The sequence below is a fragment of the Selaginella moellendorffii genome, unplaced genomic scaffold (assembly GCF_000143415.4).
Source record: "Selaginella moellendorffii unplaced genomic scaffold, v1.0 SELMOscaffold_7, whole genome shotgun sequence".
NCBI classification, from domain to species: domain Eukaryota; kingdom Viridiplantae; phylum Streptophyta; class Lycopodiopsida; order Selaginellales; family Selaginellaceae; genus Selaginella; species Selaginella moellendorffii.
Genome location: NW_003314268.1, coordinates 1,069,247 through 1,086,855, shown reverse-complemented (window position 1 = coordinate 1,086,855; position 17,609 = coordinate 1,069,247). Strand labels below are relative to the sequence as shown.

Here is a 17,609-nt window from a genome sequence, read left to right as displayed (position 1 = left end):
CCTATAAATGTGGAATTCCAAGTATATTAATACATACCACCGCGGAGAACTTAGCAGTGTCATTTGTTAGTTGTCTACAAGACACTTCGGATTGGCTTATGTCGATTCCATCTGTAAGCTGGTTCGGCAAAATAGATACCGAGTTAGAAAAGGAAAACATCAATAACAAAAACGAAAAATTTACCCAATTGAAAAACACTGCTCCGGGAATGTGGCCTGAGAGATAATCGTCGTAGCAGGCGATGTAGTCCGACTTTTCCACTCCCTTAGACAGTGTCTTTGTGTCAACAATTCCTAGGGACCAACAAAGTCACGCAGTGAGATGCAGGGTAATGCTGACCTCGGACATCCAGAATAGACACGTTGTACAAGTTTTTCTCTAGCCAAGCACTTGAAACCAATGGATCAATCAGTACTGCAGACGCTGCAAAAATACCATCAAACCTCAGCCGCAGAGATCATTCAAATTTGAGTTTACCTGGTTGTGCGTGGCGTCTGACTGCCCTGGAAGCACCAGCGTAGAAAATTCTTACAGGAGAAAACACTCCAGAATGAATCTTAAGCAACGCCCACATACTCTGCAACCTTATCGGGTTATGACCTTGTATGAAAAAAACTATGTGATAACTAATCTAAATGACTGAATGCAAACACAAGCCAGATCACTACTTATTCTCTTCGCTGCTTATGCCCATCTCATAGAGAGAAATGAAGAGAAATGTGAAAGAGGAAAGCGAAACAAAGAAGTCGTACAGTAAACTCTGCCGCTCAACAGCAGTCCTTCATTTCGGGTCCTCGAAACATTTTTATAATTTCCTGTCGCAGTAGAACTCTTAATCAATTTGGAGAAAGAATAATTCTATGTACCTTTTAGTGGCAATGCGATAAAGTAAGTCATGTTGCGCACTGCATGCAGCCTGCTGTGCACTTTGCTACTGAGATCGCCAAACGTCTCACTCGAAAAATATTTGGATCCGATCCCCTTGCTTATCCTCAATATCAAGGAGCTGCTGGCCGCTGGTGGGAGACGACGCGTTATCGAGTATCTCCTTGAAATTTATCCCAGCAACACCTGCAAAGAAGCAGGCAATGTAATGGTTACCCAATTAAAAATCTTAGTACCAGGTATTGTTTTAGCCAGACCATCGAGAAATCCAGCCTGCAGAACGGAACGTAAGTTTTGCAATCGGTGAAAAGTAATATCACTCACAGGAATTCTGACATCGAGCTTCACTATTCCACTGCTCCCTGTTATTTTAACTCGTAGAACACGCGACCAAATTCCAAGCAGATTGCTGCTTTTCTTTGCCCAGTCAGAATCAGAATCTTCTTCTAAAACTTCTGGAGTGATAACTTGCACAGTCGAACTTTGCTTATCGTCGAATGGTGTTTCTTCTTTCGTGCTGGAGTTATTTGCGGTTTCAGATGTTCTGCTGCTTTTGCTGGTACCTGCAACAATTATGATTATAGACAAGGGATGAAAGTACTGCACACCAACACCCCTTACCAAAGTAGCGCTTCTCCTCATCGTAATAGCGATTGAATCCCACCACGTCTTTCACTTCGTCAAACGCAGGAACTTTGTTGGGAAATCGTCCACTTTTAAGAGCTACCAAAGCATCCTGTTTTCCATGGCAATCAAACGAGAAGAAAGGAAAGGAAAACCATCACACCAACCTGCATTGCGCGAATTGAGACCCCAAGTAAGGACAGTGGATAGGCTACAATCTTATACCCGATTTCTTCAATCTCGATCGGTGCCAACAGCGGTGTTTTCCCTCCTCCCTCGAGCATGTTAGCCTGAAACTCGAACAAAACAAACAATACAACATTGACAAAAATGGACGAAACGAAAAAGCTTACCAGCTTCGGCACGGCTGGAACACGGCCACAAAACTTCCGCATCTCCTCTTTCGACATCAAAGCGTCGATGAAAAGCACGTCAGCTCCCGCATCGGCAAATGCCTCCGCTCGCCACAGCGCTTCCTCCAAAGAAACCGCCTGTCGAGCATCAGACCTTGCAACTATCACTAAATCCTCTCCTGACTCTTCTCGAGCATCGACCGCAGCTTTGACTCGCGCAATCGCCTCCTGCCTCGACACAACTTCCCTTCCAGTTGTGTGACCGCAGGCCTTGGGCAATATCTGTTAAACAGTAGTTCAAAACCACTGACTGTGCTAGCGAAACAGAAGAAAAAACTCTTGTTACCTGATCTTCCAGAAGAATTCCTGCGAAACCAGCTTGTATGTACCCCTTTACAGTCCTCTTAACGTTCATGGCATTTCCATAGCCAGCGTCGCCATCTCCTATGACGGGGATGGACACGGCCGCCGTGATGTTCCTTCCTTGATCGACCATCTCTCCATAAGAAATAAGCCCAGTGTCTGGACAAGCTAGTCTAGAGGCAGACACGCCAAAGCCTGGACGAAGTAGAGAAAAAAAACTAAGAGTGCTGTGTAAGAAGAAGAACACGAAGAACAAACACGCGTACCGCTCATAAACGTGAATTTGAAGCCCGCGTTTTGGACGAGCTTGGCGCTGAGCGCGTCGTGGCATGCCGGGCCCAAATGCAGCCCAGGAGAGGCGAGGATCCCCCGGAATTCCTTGGCGGGAGCGGCAGATCCTTGCTCGCTCGTAATCCTGGCGGCGGTAGCTGTTTGATCATCGCGACGAGCTGCTGCCAGCCTAGGGAGCGGCGATGCTCGATTCCTCGAGGGCTGCATTGCCGCGGGGACATACCTGGCCGATTTCTTGTCGTGACAAGAGGGAGACTGAGATGAAGAAGCTCCGATCGATGCGACGAGAGCCTCCATGGCGCTACAAGGCTAGGGCATGAATGCCATTTTCTTTTAGGATTTGTTTAAAATCTAATCACTCATTATTTTTTATTTTACTAGTTAGTAATCAAAGACAGCATTATCTCTTAGTATTTTTGAATGATCATTTCAAGTTTGGAATTTAAAATTTATATGTCTCATAGCGGAGATAACATTCACCCCCTGCAGAACAAGAGCTTGCTCCAAGAGGAACTGGATTAATCATTTCCATCGAGGCTGCAATATTAGATAAGCAAAAGGCACATGCATCAATATCAAGCTCCTCTGAGCACTGTGAGGTAGCATACATAGAGCCAATTTGTTTCTTTACTTCGTGGTTGTGAAGTGGAAGAAGTTCGTCAAAGGCTTCATGCAGGGGAATATGAAAACCTTGATCTGGAGAAGCTACAGCTGTATTATATCTTACCTTGCCTAACACCTCATTATCAGGACAAATACTAGACGATGATGCATTTGGCAAACACAAAACTAAAATCAAGATATATAATACAGTCATGTTTGTAAGGAAAAAATCGTGTAGGCAAGGCATTATATAAAAAATGACATTTACCATTAAATTGTCGCCAATTGGCCAACAGTTTGTCTTCAAAATAGACTAAAACTTGAAAGCGTTCTTATCGTCAGTCCACAAGTCCTGAACGCTCTTTCCGAGGAGATCAAAGAACACAGACTCACTCCACACACCATTTGCAAGCCTTGCATTCATCTGCCACAAAAAATCACCCTGAATGCCATTGCAGTAGTCCAAGAAATAAGCAGTCACGTCGTAGCCTTGATCCCAAGTCTCACCACCTCCAGGTTCCACCCAGTGAGACAGTGTAAGTCCGGCTTTGAGCCTGACATAATCAGCCGATGCAGCTTGCGAACTCTGATCCAAGCTCTCTAGTCAAGCCTGAGGCTGGTGTTCACCTTACTGCAAAGACTATAAGCGGGACTACACTCTACAGTGTCTGGAACAAGGAGGTTTCTATTTTATCAGCTTTCCAGTCGACAGAGATGAGACAGGAGCTACTGCTGCGGTATAATGTTGGGAACGACTGCAACGAGATGGTGATAGCGAGAATATGATCTAGCTGAAGCTGCTAGCGGATTCACAGAGAGGCTGCAGAGACTATAAGACAGACTACGCTGGACGTTATGTCATCTGGTAGAGCTCTCTAGTTGACGGAGACTTTGAAAACGGGTCAGGGGTGTCCAGGAATGCTCGTACAGCTGCTCGGGTGAAAGTATCAGGAAAGAACTCGGTGTCAGGTTGCTGCAAGGGAGTCAAGAAGGACGACGATGGCAAGGAGATTAACTGAAAAACGGCTGCTGTTTGCCTGCGTTTAGTCTGGTATCTGCTGAAGCGAACTCTAAGACGACTAGACCTGGGTTTACCTGAGAAGAGAACACGAACAAACTATTCTAAGCACGCCAAAGAAACGAGAAATGAAGTTACCTCCGAGCTTGAGAAGTCGGCTGCAAGGATTGGTCAACTCGAGACCAGTGCTCGCACTCCTTCCGTCACTTCACTGGGAGTTCCTTGCCCAAAAACTGCCAAACGTATATCACCCCTTTGATATACGGGATGAAGTTGATTGCATCGCCCAGAACTTTGAAGGCCACCGAGATCCGAGTCGAAGCGTTTGCCGCCGTCGGTGTCGTGTGCACTGTTCTCTCCAACCAGGACAATGTCTGCATGGGCTCGGGACGTGATCATGAGAAAAAGCTCAAGAAACCAGAAGTGGAACTCTTACACAACTTGGCCCCATTGAGAGATCGGAAGAGAGAGGTCTACTGATCTCTTTGGCTTGCTAGAAAGTCCGTCGTAGACTAGGAATGCAACAAAAAGGTCTGACATTCTCGAAAAGAACTGCATGTCTGGGTCCGGGTTCGAACCGGAGACCTCTAGTGTGTGAGACTAGCGTGATAACCAACTACACCACCCAGACTTATGATGGTAAGTAAGTCATTGAAAGTCATGACTTCTTAGGTATTTAATGGAGAAGAGCAAGCCTAGCTATCTCCAGTATTTTGCTCTCGATAATGGCTTGGAAGGTAATCGCTGCGAATGTTCTTGCAAAATTCACAAAAATGGTTTTGTTGCTGATGAAGGTTGTGCTCAAGATATGCACCTGCACGAAATGCAAAGACAAGATTGTGTCTCGGATCTATCACAACGTCTCAGGCACGTAGTTTCGTCCAAGAGAAATCTCTTCATGGCAATAGAGCTGTTTCATCCTATGCGCTTAATTTATGCACGCAGGTGTGACAAAGCTGGAAGTGGATGACCCGCGCTACACGTTCACTGGCGATTTCAAGGTGAACGACGTCCTCGAAATGATAAAGAAGAAGAAAAAGTGTATCTGCGTGGAGTCGATTCAGGAGATTGCGGAGCCGGACAAAGATAAGCATGACTCCTGCTGTTGCTGCTCTTCTTGCTGCTAGTTTCATCGACAATGGTCTCTGAAGCTTGACAACTAGATTGCTTGCTTTCCTAGTTTCTTATACTACATATATTCTGTCAGCTCAATCTCAAGTTTTCATCTGTGTGGATTCAAAGGATGGTAGTAAGAACATCTTTGCGTCCTGGAAACGAAACTCTTCAATAGAAAATCTCAGCCGTAGCACTTGACCGCTATGATTTGAGACCTTTTGCCAACCTGACCGCTATGATTTGAGACCTTTTGCCACTATTGGCACAGTGCATGTGTTCGCGTCAAGATAAACAAGGTCACATTCGAATGACCATATATATTATTCACCAGAGTCCCCAAGTTTCCGGATCATTCCTTTGCGTCCTGGAAACGAAACTCTTCAATAGAAAATCTCAGTCGTAGCACTTGACCGCTATGATTTGAGACCTTTTGCCAACCTGACCGCTATGATTTGAGACCTTTTGCCACTATTGTCACAATGCATGTGTTCGCGTCAAGATAAACAAGGTCACATTCGAATGACCATATATATCATTCACCAGAGTCCCCAAGTTTCCGGATCACTCCTTTGCGTGGTTAGAGCAATGACGACGTTTCAGGCACGTAATCCTAGACTAAAATAAAAATCTCATATATGAATGCTCTCCTAAGTTGCCGAGAAGATAAGATAAATATATATGTGGAACTCACCCAAGAGGTTTCAGAGCCGATTAATCCAGTGCTATCGCTGCTAGTTAACTCTCGCCAATCGTTGGCATGTTGTCTTCACATAAGCTTTGGATATGCTGGAATCAACTTGATTTTGAAGCCAAATACCTGGTTGTGTGTGTGTGTGTGTGTGTGTAAATAGCAAAACTCTAGCGCTTAACATCCGAGTTTTGCTGAAGGCGTACGTCCTCGGGACAAGGTCCGGGGTTTCCATGGCGCACAACTGTTGCAAATAACAGAAAAAGAAAGTGTATCAGCAAGAACTTGCGGAAACAAAGAAAGAAAATTACCATTCTGTACAACCGAAGAAAACAGCTCCTTGTCAAAACACTCCCGGTGGAAGTTGACGTCCTCGTTGTTGTCCCCGCCGAAGCTTAGCGAGATCCAATCCATGTTGCAAGAGCTGATGAGCGACTCGACTGAATCTGCAAACCTCGGAATGTTGGGCTCCTTCTCGGGACGTACGTGGAGGTCCAGAACGAGGATCTCAATCTTTGGCATTTTCGGCAGAAGCTCACTCAGTTCTTCCTGTTGCTCGTTTAGCCACATCTGAAAACAAGAAAAACCAAACCATTGTCAAGTCATGCAACGACAAGAGAAGGTAAGAACTTACCCTGCAAAGGAAACCATACTTGAGTTCCAGCTCCTCCAGAGAACCTCCCCGAAACATGAGCGAGAAAAGCTTGTAGCACTCGACCGAGTCGTCGTTTTCATCTCTCTGCACGTACGGGAAAAAGTAGACTCCAAAATCATCGTCCAGACAAAGCCTCTTGGTCGTGGGAGCCGTCTGGCAAGCCGACATAGCTTCATGGACTTCCCAAAAGCTCCCCTTGAGCGTCAGCCTCCAGAAGTTCTTCATGGCTTCGGGCTCCGCGAATTCTATGTACACGGGCAGCACCGCCAGTTCCTCGACACACTCCGCCTCCTCCAGGATCAAGAGCTGGCCCCCAAGAATCTCCAGCCGCCGAGCACCAGCAGCTCTCACCCTCTTGAACCGGCTAAAGGACGTGAGCTTGAGATCATAGTCGTGTAAGTTGGTGGGAGCTTCGAAGTTAAACTCCCTCTCGCTCTTGGCGCCGCAAGCGTTGAGCTCGATCTCCTCCACCTCCGGGCAGCGCTCCAGGAACCTCTTGAGCGCCTCCTCTTGCATGGAGGACGTGAGGATGTAAAGCCGGCAGAGATTCTCCAAAACGCCGCTGGAGCTCGAGAACTCGCCGGCATCCCCGAGCAGCGGGTACTCCAATCCATCCGCGAACTCGAAACTCACGAGCCGTAGCTCGCGGAGATCGCTGCACTGGAGGATGTGATTCATGGCCCTGGAATCCACCACCCCGGCCGCGAGCTCGAGATGGAGGAGCGACTTGACAACCTTGGCCCAGTCGGCGTCGCGGAGCTTGGCGACTTGCACTGCCGTGGGTCCGCGGGGACAAATCTCCGTGCAGCAAAGATCCAGGTACCATACCTTGCGGAAGCGCGCGATGACGCTGGAGATGGCGCCGTGGACGCAATCGCAGAGGTGGAGCTCCACGCCGTGGTTGCCACAGATTCGGCGGCGCTCCTTCTGGATCATGACGCCCTGGTTGTCGAATTGGGGGCGATCTTCCACCGGCGGCCATCGCACGACGAGCGTGCCGATCCAGGCGGTGTGAGCGCGCCAGGTCTTGCACACGCCTGAGATCGCCAGCAAGAAGAGGAAATCGAGAGCGTGGTACCGGAAGATCTGGAGGAAGACGTCGAGCGGCAGCGCGGACCAATCCATCGCTCCAAGAAAGATCAAGCCCTACATTTCCTGTGCAACGGTTCAAAAATTAGGGCGATTCTAGGGCTCTTGGGCAAATGGTAAAGGATTTGAAAAAGTTGGCAGAAAAAGAAAATGGAATTGGGGTGAGAGAGGCTCGAACTCTCGACCTAGGGATTTCTCAGGACCTACGCGCTAACTTTTAATGCTTTCCAGTCAAAAAAGTTTTGCATCTGAGGAAAAAAGCAAATTCATTTCCACGAAGGAGCACTTCATCGTGTTGGAAATCTTCTCGATCAAAAATTCATGACGTCTCCCAGCAGGGCCCTCTTCTCTTCTGCTTCTCGGACCTGTTGGGAATCTTCTCGGATATAAATTCATGACGTCTCCCCAGTCAGCAGCAGGGCCCTCTTCTCTTCTGCTTCTCCGTCTCCCCACCTCTGGTTGATCGCGATAATCTAGTGTCTCAAGTTGTGAGTTGTGATCTGAATCTCAGTCGAATTCTTAGACAATCAAGATGACTTGGAAGGTGAGCACTGCGCCACTGATTTCCTTGAACCTTGTTTGATCTCGAGCTCTTCGCTGCAGGTTGTCTTGAAAGTGGACTCTTGCAACAAATGCAAGGACCAGATGATGTCTCAGATCTATCACGGCGTCTCCGGTGAGTGTAGATTCCGCGAATTCTCCCAAATTTCGATGCTGTGATCGCTGATCAAGAGATCTTCGTGCTCTTGCAGGTGTGAAGAAAGTGGAGGTTAAAGATCCCCTTTACACCTTCACAGGTGATTTCAAGGTGGACGACATCTTCAAAGCCATCGAGAAGAAACGGAAGTGTATATCTGTGGAATCCTTCCAGGAGATCAAGGTGGAAAAGCCCAAGCCGAAGCCAAAGGACGATTGCTGCTGCTGCTGCTGCTCTTCCTCCTAATGCTGGAATCACATGAACCTTTATAATTGAAATTAATTCCAGTTAAAATTATTTACAAATTTGAGTTCCCGCATTCCCGCGGGTAAAGGCGTAGTGACGCAGAGAATGGTGGGCGGAGGATGATTGCGCTGTGGCGGGAAGCGGCGCAGCGTGCTGGAGCGCGGTGGCAGCGCGGCGGAGGAGCAGCTGTTTGAAAGTCCTTTTAGGGTTTATAGTATCAAGCCCTCCCTCCCTGCCGATGCGGCTATTTGGATAGCCGACAGATGACAAGCAAAGCAAAAAAAAACCACTATCGGCGACCACTTTACCAGCCCGATAAGCGATAAGCGATAGGGCGATAAGCGATAGGCGGTCGAGGTGATACGCGGCCAGAGAGCACTGTCTTTTATTAACAAATGTGGGCCATTCGAGAGGTGTGCTTGTGTGGGGGAATTTTTAGTTGGTTTTCCTGGCAAAGGAAAAAAGAGCGGCGGCGAAGATCCAGGATTGCGATTGGCGCGTGATGAAGAGGAGATATGCGAGAAGATGAACTTGGTATGTTTATGCTTGATTGCTCTTGATTTATTCCATTTGGTTTGTGAAGGGCTGGAAGGCTCTCATTGTTTCTTCTTTCTTAGCTGGTCTCAGTGGTGTCTTCTATGTTTTGATCTTGCTATAGCCTTGCAGGGATCCCAGAATTTCAGCGTTTCCACATGGTGACAACATCTTTACATGGATTGGCATCATCAAGGGAGACTGTGTATGAAGGTCTCTCTTTCAAGCTCTTGCTGCGCTTTCCCACCAATTATCCATTCAAGCCACCTTGAGACGCCATGTTTCCATCCCAATGTCGATCAGCACGGCAACATTTGCATCGACATCTTGCAGGTGGGCCACTTGAGTTTTGCTGGGATTGAGATGATGTTCTTTTCATCATCAAAACAACTCACTATAAGGGCACTACAAGACCTTGTAAAGAGTTAATGAATGAATGAATATGCATCTCCTGTTGCGATGGTGTGCTCGGGATTACAAAAATTAGGTGAAAGAAATACCTGGTCTAACGCCAAGTCACGCATAGAAGCCTCCGGGAGTTGCTTTTGGCATCTATAATTGTAGCATCTATTTCTTTTTGATAACACCGCGAGTGCTACGTTGAAGTGGTCCTCCCATCTTGGCGGGAGCGGCAATGTTTAAATTTCAAGGCTGTTGACACACGTGCGCTTGACTATTCAGCGGTCAAGTCAAGTCCCCGTTGATAAAAATTGACTTTGACATGATGTGAGATAGTGTATCTTTGTCCAACGGCGGTACAATGAATTAAGGCTTTTGATAAAGTCTACAGGTTTGCTGTTCTTTTGAACAGCAAATGTCGTGCTTTTTTATTCTCTCTCAAATTTCCAGGTTTTGCAGAAAGCGAAGTAATTTACAACTTCACAAGGTGGACGACAACCTAAAGGCCACCGAGAAGAGTGCTACAATTGAGGAATTCATATAGTTTTTATGGAAGAGTTCCACTTCCAGGACGCAACGATGTTTTTACTCCCATCCTTATATTCCATGGATCCACATATGACAACTCTTGAGATTGAGCTGACACAGAAAGCAAAGAATTGGCGATAAAAAGAACTTAAAACTTCTATCGACGGTCACACTTCAGACCACTCTTGATGAAACTAGCAGCAAGAAGAGCAGCAACAGCTGGTGTCTTGTCTGTGTCAGAAATCTCCTGAATCGACTCCACACAGATACACTTCTTCTTTATCATTTCGAGGACGTCGTTCACTTTGAATTCGCCAGTGAACGTGTAGCGTGGATCTACATCCACTTCGTGGTTTGTCACACCTGCGTTAATATAAGCATATCGTGAAGCTCTATTGTCAAGAAGAGGTCTGCATATCTTGAGCACAGCCTTCATCAGCAACAAACCATTTGAATTTTGCAAGAACATTTGCAGCGTCTACCTTCCAATGATTGAGAGAAAAATAGTGGAGATACAAAGTTTGTTCTTCATGCTAAAAGAATCTTTTGTGGGCAAAGACATATGAATGAGGATGGTGTAGTTGGTCATCACGCTAGTCTCACACACTAGAGGTCCCCGGTTTAATCCCGGGCCTAAACAATACATTCATTGAAACATGTAGAATATTTGTCACTTACTTTTTTGCACTCCAGCCAAAGCTTATAACAGTGTTCTTCACTTGGGATGGCCCAATGGTGAGAAATGTAAGTGTTTGGTACGAGAAAGTTCCACTCAATTCGCTTGTTAGTGCGGTTTCTTGGACATTCCCAGAGTCTAGACTTGATATTTCTCAATTGTGCAAGGGCAAGAACTTCATGACTCGAGAGCTGACCATCGGGAACACGTCGGGGCCTCGAGCCTCGGCGGTCAAGCATTCTACCGCTGAGGACACGCGCATGAACGAATCAGTCGGGGAGTTGTAAAAATGCAATGCGAGTTGCTGTAGATTGCTGCCTACGTAGAACATTATTGACATTTCAACGGCAAGTCAAGTCCTCGCACGAAAACATTGATGACATGCGGCGAGTTAATACTTTGGTAAGGTTATGGTTTGGATTTATTTGTTTTAATTTAACGGTATTATTACAGAAAACCAATAACGAATTATTGAAGGTCGCGAAGCCATGTCATGCATCGACAAGCAAAACTCCGGCCATTGTAATGACCGCACTGCCCTGCAAGTGTGCTCTACCATTGGCTTTGTCCACTGTTACTAACACGCGTCCTCCTCGCTCCAAGCCCTAGAAAACCATGGCTTCATTTGAGAGAAACTAAATACTTCGTCTTGCCTGATATCCTCGCACGCTGTTCTTTTCGAGTTTCTCGGCCCAGTAAGGACCCAGTGTACAGTGCGCGCTTCCGGTCACTGGATCCTACAAAAATACCATAGCTTTTCAAAAAGGAACTATTTTCATTGTAGCTCACCTCCAGTATACCCGACTTTGGACAGAAAAACCTCGACACGAAATCGTCCGCACTCTCGGATGGAGCTTGAGAAGTGACAATCACTCCACCTCGGCCTGGAAAATCGAGCATGGCGTCAAAGTTGGGGACAATCTCCATCACTTGCTCGCTGCTCTCAAGCTCCACCTAGTCACACAAAACTTGTGAAGAAGCTGAGATAGAGAATATTGTCTCACCAGATAATCTCCCAAGTCTGTCTTGCCACACCAAACAACGCTTGATATTCCAAGGCTGTTTGAGACACGGGTGGTTTCCGGAGAAGAACACGGTGTTGCCAAAGCTAGAGGGAAGTCAAGCTCCAGAAGGCCTTGTGCTTTGAGCGATGAAGGAGGATTTTGTTCGGCATCTCCATAGCCTGTGACTTTGCGAGCTTTTAATGCGCCAGACCTGGTATGGAAAACGATCGAGGTCTTCTGGACGTGATTCATGAAGAGAGTGTGAGCAGCAGCTAGTGTTGCATGTCCACACAGATCAACCTACAAATAGAGAAGAAATCGCAGACTTAGTAGAAACAAGGCAAAAGAAACCATCTAAAGAATAGTTACCTCAACTTTGGGCGTGAACCATCGCAAATTGTACTCTGCCTCTTCCGCGAGTTCGTCGCGAGATTGATCTACTAAGAATGCGGTTTCCGAGAGATTGAATTCCTTGGCAACGCGTTGCAGCCATGAGTCCTCTCTCTCGCTCGAGAGAATGCACACAGCAGCCGGATTTCCACCAAATGGATCATCCGTGAATGCGCTCACCTGCGGTCAGAAGGATTCGAGACTGATATCGTATCAGAGACGTACCCTCGCGAATTCCACTCCTCCAGCCATCGCCATGCCGCTCTAGGGCATTGTAATTAATTTCACTTTAATGCCTGAATATGATAGGAAGTTTTACGAACAAAGGTTTTTTGCGTGTTCAGTCCGAGATACAAGCAGGCAGATGGGTTAGTCGGCTGCTGCGTCGAGAAGCTAAAGCAAAAGAGGGTGAGAGTTCATCATCTCGAGCAAAGATTCTGTGTAGATGCTCTACTTGTTTAGCAACGCATTTTGATGGATGATTTTTCTCAGCAAATTATTACAGTAGACACATCCTTAGAGTTGTGGAGGGTAGTAGATCTTCTCACCTGGTGCTACTTCCAAATAGAAGATGCTCAAATGGTTGGCCCTGATCTACCAAAGGATTTTAATCAACATGAAGGTGGGAGTGGGCAAATTCTTCTTACTCTAGCCACAAACATGCTACATATAAAAGATCATGCTTTGCAAAAAAATATGAAGCTTCTTGCAACATTGGATGGCTCACAAAATTGCATGGATAAAGTGTTGAAGATACTTTTTTCAGGTGACAATAGGGGGCATAGCATTTGAAGTTTGATTGAGATAGTGCCAGGGATTTGAATTCCTGAAATTTGGGATGCAGTCGACAAAATTTATATAGGCATTTGGGAAAATCAAAGATGGAGAGGCATGTTGGTTGTTTTCACAAAGACATGCCTCCATATCCCATGAGAGTGAATGGAAAGCAGCAGAAGCTTGCAAGGTTTGTGGCGAACTAAGGAAGGTGTGAATTATATATTACTATTATTATTATTATTATTATACTGAGAGACAACAATCAAGTTTCAACAACAATTTGTGAAATCTGGTATAGTGCGAAGTTCCAAGAGTATAAAAACGTTTTCAATGAGAAGAAAAGCTGGGAGCTGCCAGCTTGTTGTCCAAACTGCAGCAAATACATTCGTGCATGGCCAGACCTTCACATTGCTTTCTGCCAAGCTCATTTCAACCAGGATTCAGGCACAAGGACTAAAATGCATAACTCATATGCATTACAATGCTTAATGGTGGAGCCAGTGGAATAGCTGCAGTGGAGAAGCTTGTACTGTCTGTTCTGTATATTTGCAAGGATGTCATAAAACTAGAAGGTGTGTACTCTTTAGATACTGTTTTTGAACATGTTATTGCAGAATTTGAGGAGTTTTTCTATGTGGGAGTTGAAGTTTTTTATGGTATGAAAGTTCTTGGACTGCCATTTTAGTGTATGCTATGGAGCCTTGTTTATGCTATCACAACTGATCACGTAGCTGAATGTTAACTCCTCAAGCTTTCATTTGGCAATCTCAATATTTTTTCGTTCTTACTTATTTTTATATTTGACTCTTTTCTGTAGAAGGTGGTGTTGTTCCTTGTCAAAGGTGTTGGTGGTGAATAATAACAGGGGAACACATATGAAGATGTTTAAATCCACCATGAATGATGCTAAGTGTGCTTACAGGGGTTTGTTGTTTGCAATTGGGCAATATTGTAGATGCTACAATTGCTGGTGTTAAAGGTCATATTTTGACTACATCATCAGCAAGATTTCAGCAAGATTTTTTTGCCTCTATTTACATTACATTACACATTATTGCTCTCAAGGTTCTTAAGGAGACAAATGAGCTACTATAGGAACGAGTAAAGGTTAGGGGCTTACAGAAAATAGTAGAATAAAGACTGAAATTGATGCTCTAAGTCTGATGAAAGCTGGTTGACCCAGGAAAGCACATCAATGGTGGAAAGCTCAAGAGTATTAGCACTTTTCTTAATGGTATGGAACTTATGTTTTTAGTGAGCTTCTTACAAATTTTAACAACAATGCAATGCTTTATTCGAAGTGCTTCAGTAATCACCAAGCTTATAAATGATTATGGTCAAAGCTTCAAATGGGATAAGAGGATGCTTGATTTTACAAGGGAGAATACGTCAAGGTTAGTGGGTTAAGTACAGATAACGTGACTACTTGACTTTAATTGTACAACAATAAACACTAATACATTTAGCCAATAACTTTGAGTATAACTGAAGAGGCTAATTATAAATAATCAACACTAAGCAAAACTAAAGTGAAGACTATTAAATTAGCTCATATATGTACACAACTTCCTAATGGATAAAATTATAATACGAGTACTAACACCTCAACCACAAATAATTAAGTTACACATCATTATCCTCAACCAACCAAATGCATAGGGCTACCAAAACCAAGTCAAAATCAATGAGAGCTCACTATTCTCATACCAAATGCAAAGTGTAACTTACCATTGAGCATAATATTTAGAAGAAAAGTATAAAAATCATTTTCTTAGAAAAATGTAATAACCACTTTTCTACTTCAACTCTAAATTTCATTCAACTCAATTGTCTTAACCCTAAAAGTTAGCATCCCTTTTAAGTATATAAACTATTTACTAAAGTCTAATCTAACTGAAGTCAATTCCAACCCTTTCACTAGTTTGTAATAGTTTACAAAAATAGAATGGTTTTTAGGCAAAATAAATAATATATCAACCATTAAAAAAGTCTAAAAAATGTGTGAAAAATTTTCTATCCTAAAGAAAGAATGACTCTTAGACTAAGAATGCAAATTTTTAAGACTTAACCAACTTCTTTTTATTTACAACATCACATAGGTTCACCTTAACACAAATTCTTATGACCCAATAAAATACTAAAGTATTTAATAACATGCTTAAATATTCAACATTAATATCATAATAAATACCTAAAATTTAATTATAAATACTAAATATTTCACTAACATTCTTTTTCAATCACCTTCAAGATCAAGTATAAGTTAAACACTAACAAGAAAAATAACATAAAAAATCAAGTTCTAAGGAAAAGTTCTCCTCACTCAATATAATTCTATAACTTTCACTAACATAAGTGTTAGTGATGTTAACATCTCAACTACACACCTTCTCTATCCAATAATCTATTTTAAATACTAATAAATTCATTGACAATGTATAATAAATGAATGTTAAAACCTTTTCAAAACCTAATGAATAGGAACTAAGGTACTAACTCTAGTTTAGTATAATGGATCACCTTTGAAAACTCAATCAAAGCTATTACAATGTTATTACTTGCAAGTAGACATCACTATCAACCAATTTGGGGTTGATTATTGTTTGAATAAATAACTTCATAAATACATTGCTCATGAACATTAAAATATGATATAGAATCACAATAATTTGATCATCAAATTGAGCAATACAATGAGTAAGCTCATAATATTACTACAAAGATTTATCATATTATCAAGTAACAACTTTAATTGATAAAATAAAACATAAATGCCACATCCCACTAATAAATATAACACCATTAGTTTTATTTACAATATAAATAAATTGATATCACCTACTTTCCAACCAAACTCAAAAATAATCTAACACCAAGCTACTCAAAGAGTAATAGTAAGGCTTCTTGCGAAAAATTAAGCATTACAACATTAACTTTCCATTAACAAGCCTAAACAAAATGGTTTAACACTTCTTTGTTATCCATCTTATAGCACACCACTTGTAAAATCACTATAACCAATATGTATTGAAGTAGAGACTCCTGATCAGATGACATAAACACAAGTAATGAGATCACATTTTATTGCAAATCATTTTTTAGAGAAAAATGATTTACATGTTTGATCCTTTGTCTATTATGACTCTCTTTTTGGCCTCAACTTTAATTAAACCTTAAACTTGCATTCACACTGCTTTCAATCCTATAAGAAGAGTTTATGAAAGAATATGGCAATGATTATTTGAATTATAGACTAATCCCTATAGTCTTGTTTGATCCACTCATAATCAAATGATCAACTAGTGTCATATTATATACTTATAGACTAGTTTATTTGCCACTCATGTCAAACCCAAGGCTTACCTATAATAACATGGTAATAGCTTATATGATAACTACTAAAAGGCTAACACTAATTTTGCCAACTTAATATGTGACTTTAAGTTGTTAATATACTTCAGTCATGAGCCCAAGTAAACTCATACAAATAGTACATCTCAAATCCATTTTTATAAGCCTAAGCAAAAGTTTATACAACACAATAACCATGAAGCAAAATCTAACCCTTGAACATGTGTGCCAAAAGCAATGGAGCAAGACTCAAATCCCAAGCATACAACCAAGGAGTAAAAGTATAGAAGCACACAATAATTCCCAATCATACAAATAAGAAGTGAAGGAATAAGAGTATTGAATAACACTTGAGCATATAGCCAAAGAGCATAGAAACATGAGCACAAAGCAACTCCAAAATAATCTTTGAGGTTTTAGTACCTCAATGCCAAAATTAACACATAAAATAAAGCTAAACAAAATCTAGTGCTATTTTAGTATACTAGTGGTTTAACATGAAGATATGGTTACTCTACTTGTTAATTGTAAGGAATTAACTCCCCGAGGTATCGAAGGCTAAAGGATCCCTGAAAGCATGACCAAAATGATAAAGAGTTCATCAGATGAGACCAAGTCAAAGATCGAGTCCAAGACCGACTCTAAAACCGAGTCCGAGATCGAATTTGAGACCGAGTCCGAGACCGAGTTTGAGACCGAATCCAAGATTGAGTTCGAGACTGAGTCTGAGATCCAAGATCGGGTCTAAGATAGAGTCCAAGGTCGGGTCCAAGATTGAGTTCGAGATCGGGTCCAAGGACGAGTCCGAGGTCGAGTCTGAGATCGAAATCAAGACCGAGTCCAAAGCGTGTGTCTCCAGGGGGGGGGTCCAAAAGTATAGTAGGGATAATGAGGTACAGAAATCAGTTTTGAAAGAACTCTTTAGTAGTGCTTCTAAACTGACTTGAGGTTAAAACTGGGGTTGAAGGGCTTTGGGTGGGAGTGAGCATGGACTAGGGTGGTGTCGGAGGGGCTACCCAAAGACGTGCTCAAGAGTAGCTCCCACCCCTAAAAAGGAAACCGACTGCAGTGCTTCCAACTTATATAGAGTAGTGCCCCACTTGAATACTTTGTGGCTTATTAATCCTCACCCTTCATAAGGGCTTGGGTCTTCCCTTCGGGATGGAAGTGGGGGAGTAAGAGTACCCATATTGGGCCGTTATGCCACAGTGTTTCCTTCTAGTGTCCCAAAGCAAGTGTTGCACCCAAAGCTTAGAATTTAGAGAATCATATAATTAAGTTTTGTTGTACCAAGATGTTAAGAATTGGAGGCTTGGTGTGC

General features: G+C 43.2%; 3 protein-coding genes and 1 non-coding gene across 4 annotated transcripts; all 4 read right to left on the bottom strand.

The window, feature by feature from the left end:
• Window positions 1-699: 699 nt before the first annotated feature.
• LOC9652308 (2,3-dimethylmalate lyase) lies at window positions 700-2,837 on the bottom strand. The gene is made up of 9 exons (XM_024671351.1): window positions 2,493-2,837; window positions 2,210-2,421; window positions 1,864-2,145; window positions 1,678-1,800; window positions 1,508-1,622; window positions 1,211-1,449; window positions 1,123-1,159; window positions 868-1,072; window positions 700-816 (listed from the first exon to the last, which is right to left on the bottom strand). The coding sequence occupies exons 1-8, from the start codon at window positions 2,812-2,814 to the stop codon at window positions 954-956; spliced, it is 1,449 nt and encodes a 482-aa protein (XP_024527119.1). The 5' UTR covers window positions 2,815-2,837; the 3' UTR covers window positions 700-816; window positions 868-953.
• A 1,858-nt stretch (window positions 2,838-4,695) lies between these two features.
• Window positions 4,696-4,769, bottom strand: TRNAV-CAC. Its single transcript has one exon. It is a non-coding gene; the product is annotated as a tRNA-Val (tRNA).
• A 1,101-nt stretch (window positions 4,770-5,870) lies between these two features.
• Window positions 5,871-7,748, bottom strand: LOC9652306. Its single transcript, XM_002966138.2, has 3 exons — window positions 6,577-7,748; window positions 6,254-6,512; window positions 5,871-6,186 (listed from the first exon to the last, which is right to left on the bottom strand). The coding sequence occupies exons 1-3, from the start codon at window positions 7,720-7,722 to the stop codon at window positions 6,113-6,115; spliced, it is 1,479 nt and encodes a 492-aa protein (XP_002966184.1). The 5' UTR covers window positions 7,723-7,748; the 3' UTR covers window positions 5,871-6,112.
• Window positions 7,749-11,161: 3,413 nt separating this feature from the next.
• On the bottom strand, window positions 11,162-12,453 carry LOC9652305 (uncharacterized isomerase BH0283). Its single transcript, XM_002966137.2, has 6 exons — window positions 12,386-12,453; window positions 12,140-12,340; window positions 11,771-12,070; window positions 11,556-11,720; window positions 11,420-11,503; window positions 11,162-11,371 (listed from the first exon to the last, which is right to left on the bottom strand). Exons 1-6 carry the CDS (start codon window positions 12,416-12,418, stop codon window positions 11,258-11,260), a joined length of 897 nt encoding a protein of 298 aa, XP_002966183.1. The 5' UTR covers window positions 12,419-12,453; the 3' UTR covers window positions 11,162-11,257.
• Between the last annotated feature and the right edge of the window lie 5,156 nt (window positions 12,454-17,609).

What these genes read in the sequence shown, in the direction of transcription:
- LOC9652308 (XM_024671351.1), bottom strand. Translation starts at nt 2,814, where the DNA reads ATGGAGGCTCTCGTCGCATCGATCGGAGCTTCTTCATCTCAGTCTCCC. An exon ending in CAAATTCACGTTTATGAGCG is followed by an intron (nt 2,422 to 2,492) that starts GTACGCGTGTTT and finishes TACTTCGTCCAG; the next exon opens with GCTTTGGCGTGTCTGCCTCT. An exon ending in AGCTCGATGTCAGAATTCCT is followed by an intron (nt 1,160 to 1,210) that starts GTGAGTGATATT and finishes TCCGTTCTGCAG; the next exon opens with GCTGGATTTCTCGATGGTCT.
- LOC9652306 (XM_002966138.2), bottom strand. Translation starts at nt 7,722, where the DNA reads ATGGATTGGTCCGCGCTGCCGCTCGACGTCTTCCTCCAGATCTTCCGG. An exon ending in AGTATGGTTTCCTTTGCAGG is followed by an intron (nt 6,513 to 6,576) that starts GTAAGTTCTTAC and finishes TCTTGTTTTCAG; the next exon opens with ATGTGGCTAAACGAGCAACA. An exon ending in TTCTTCGGTTGTACAGAATG is followed by an intron (nt 6,187 to 6,253) that starts GTAATTTTCTTT and finishes TATTTGCAACAG; the next exon opens with TTGTGCGCCATGGAAACCCC.
- LOC9652305 (XM_002966137.2), bottom strand. Translation starts at nt 12,418, where the DNA reads ATGGCGATGGCTGGAGGAGTGGAATTCGCGAGG. An exon ending in CAGACTTGGGAGATTATCTG is followed by an intron (nt 11,721 to 11,770) that starts GTGAGACAATAT and finishes TTGTGTGACTAG; the next exon opens with GTGGAGCTTGAGAGCAGCGA. An exon ending in ACAGCGTGCGAGGATATCAG is followed by an intron (nt 11,372 to 11,419) that starts GCAAGACGAAGT and finishes ATGGTTTTCTAG; the next exon opens with GGCTTGGAGCGAGGAGGACG.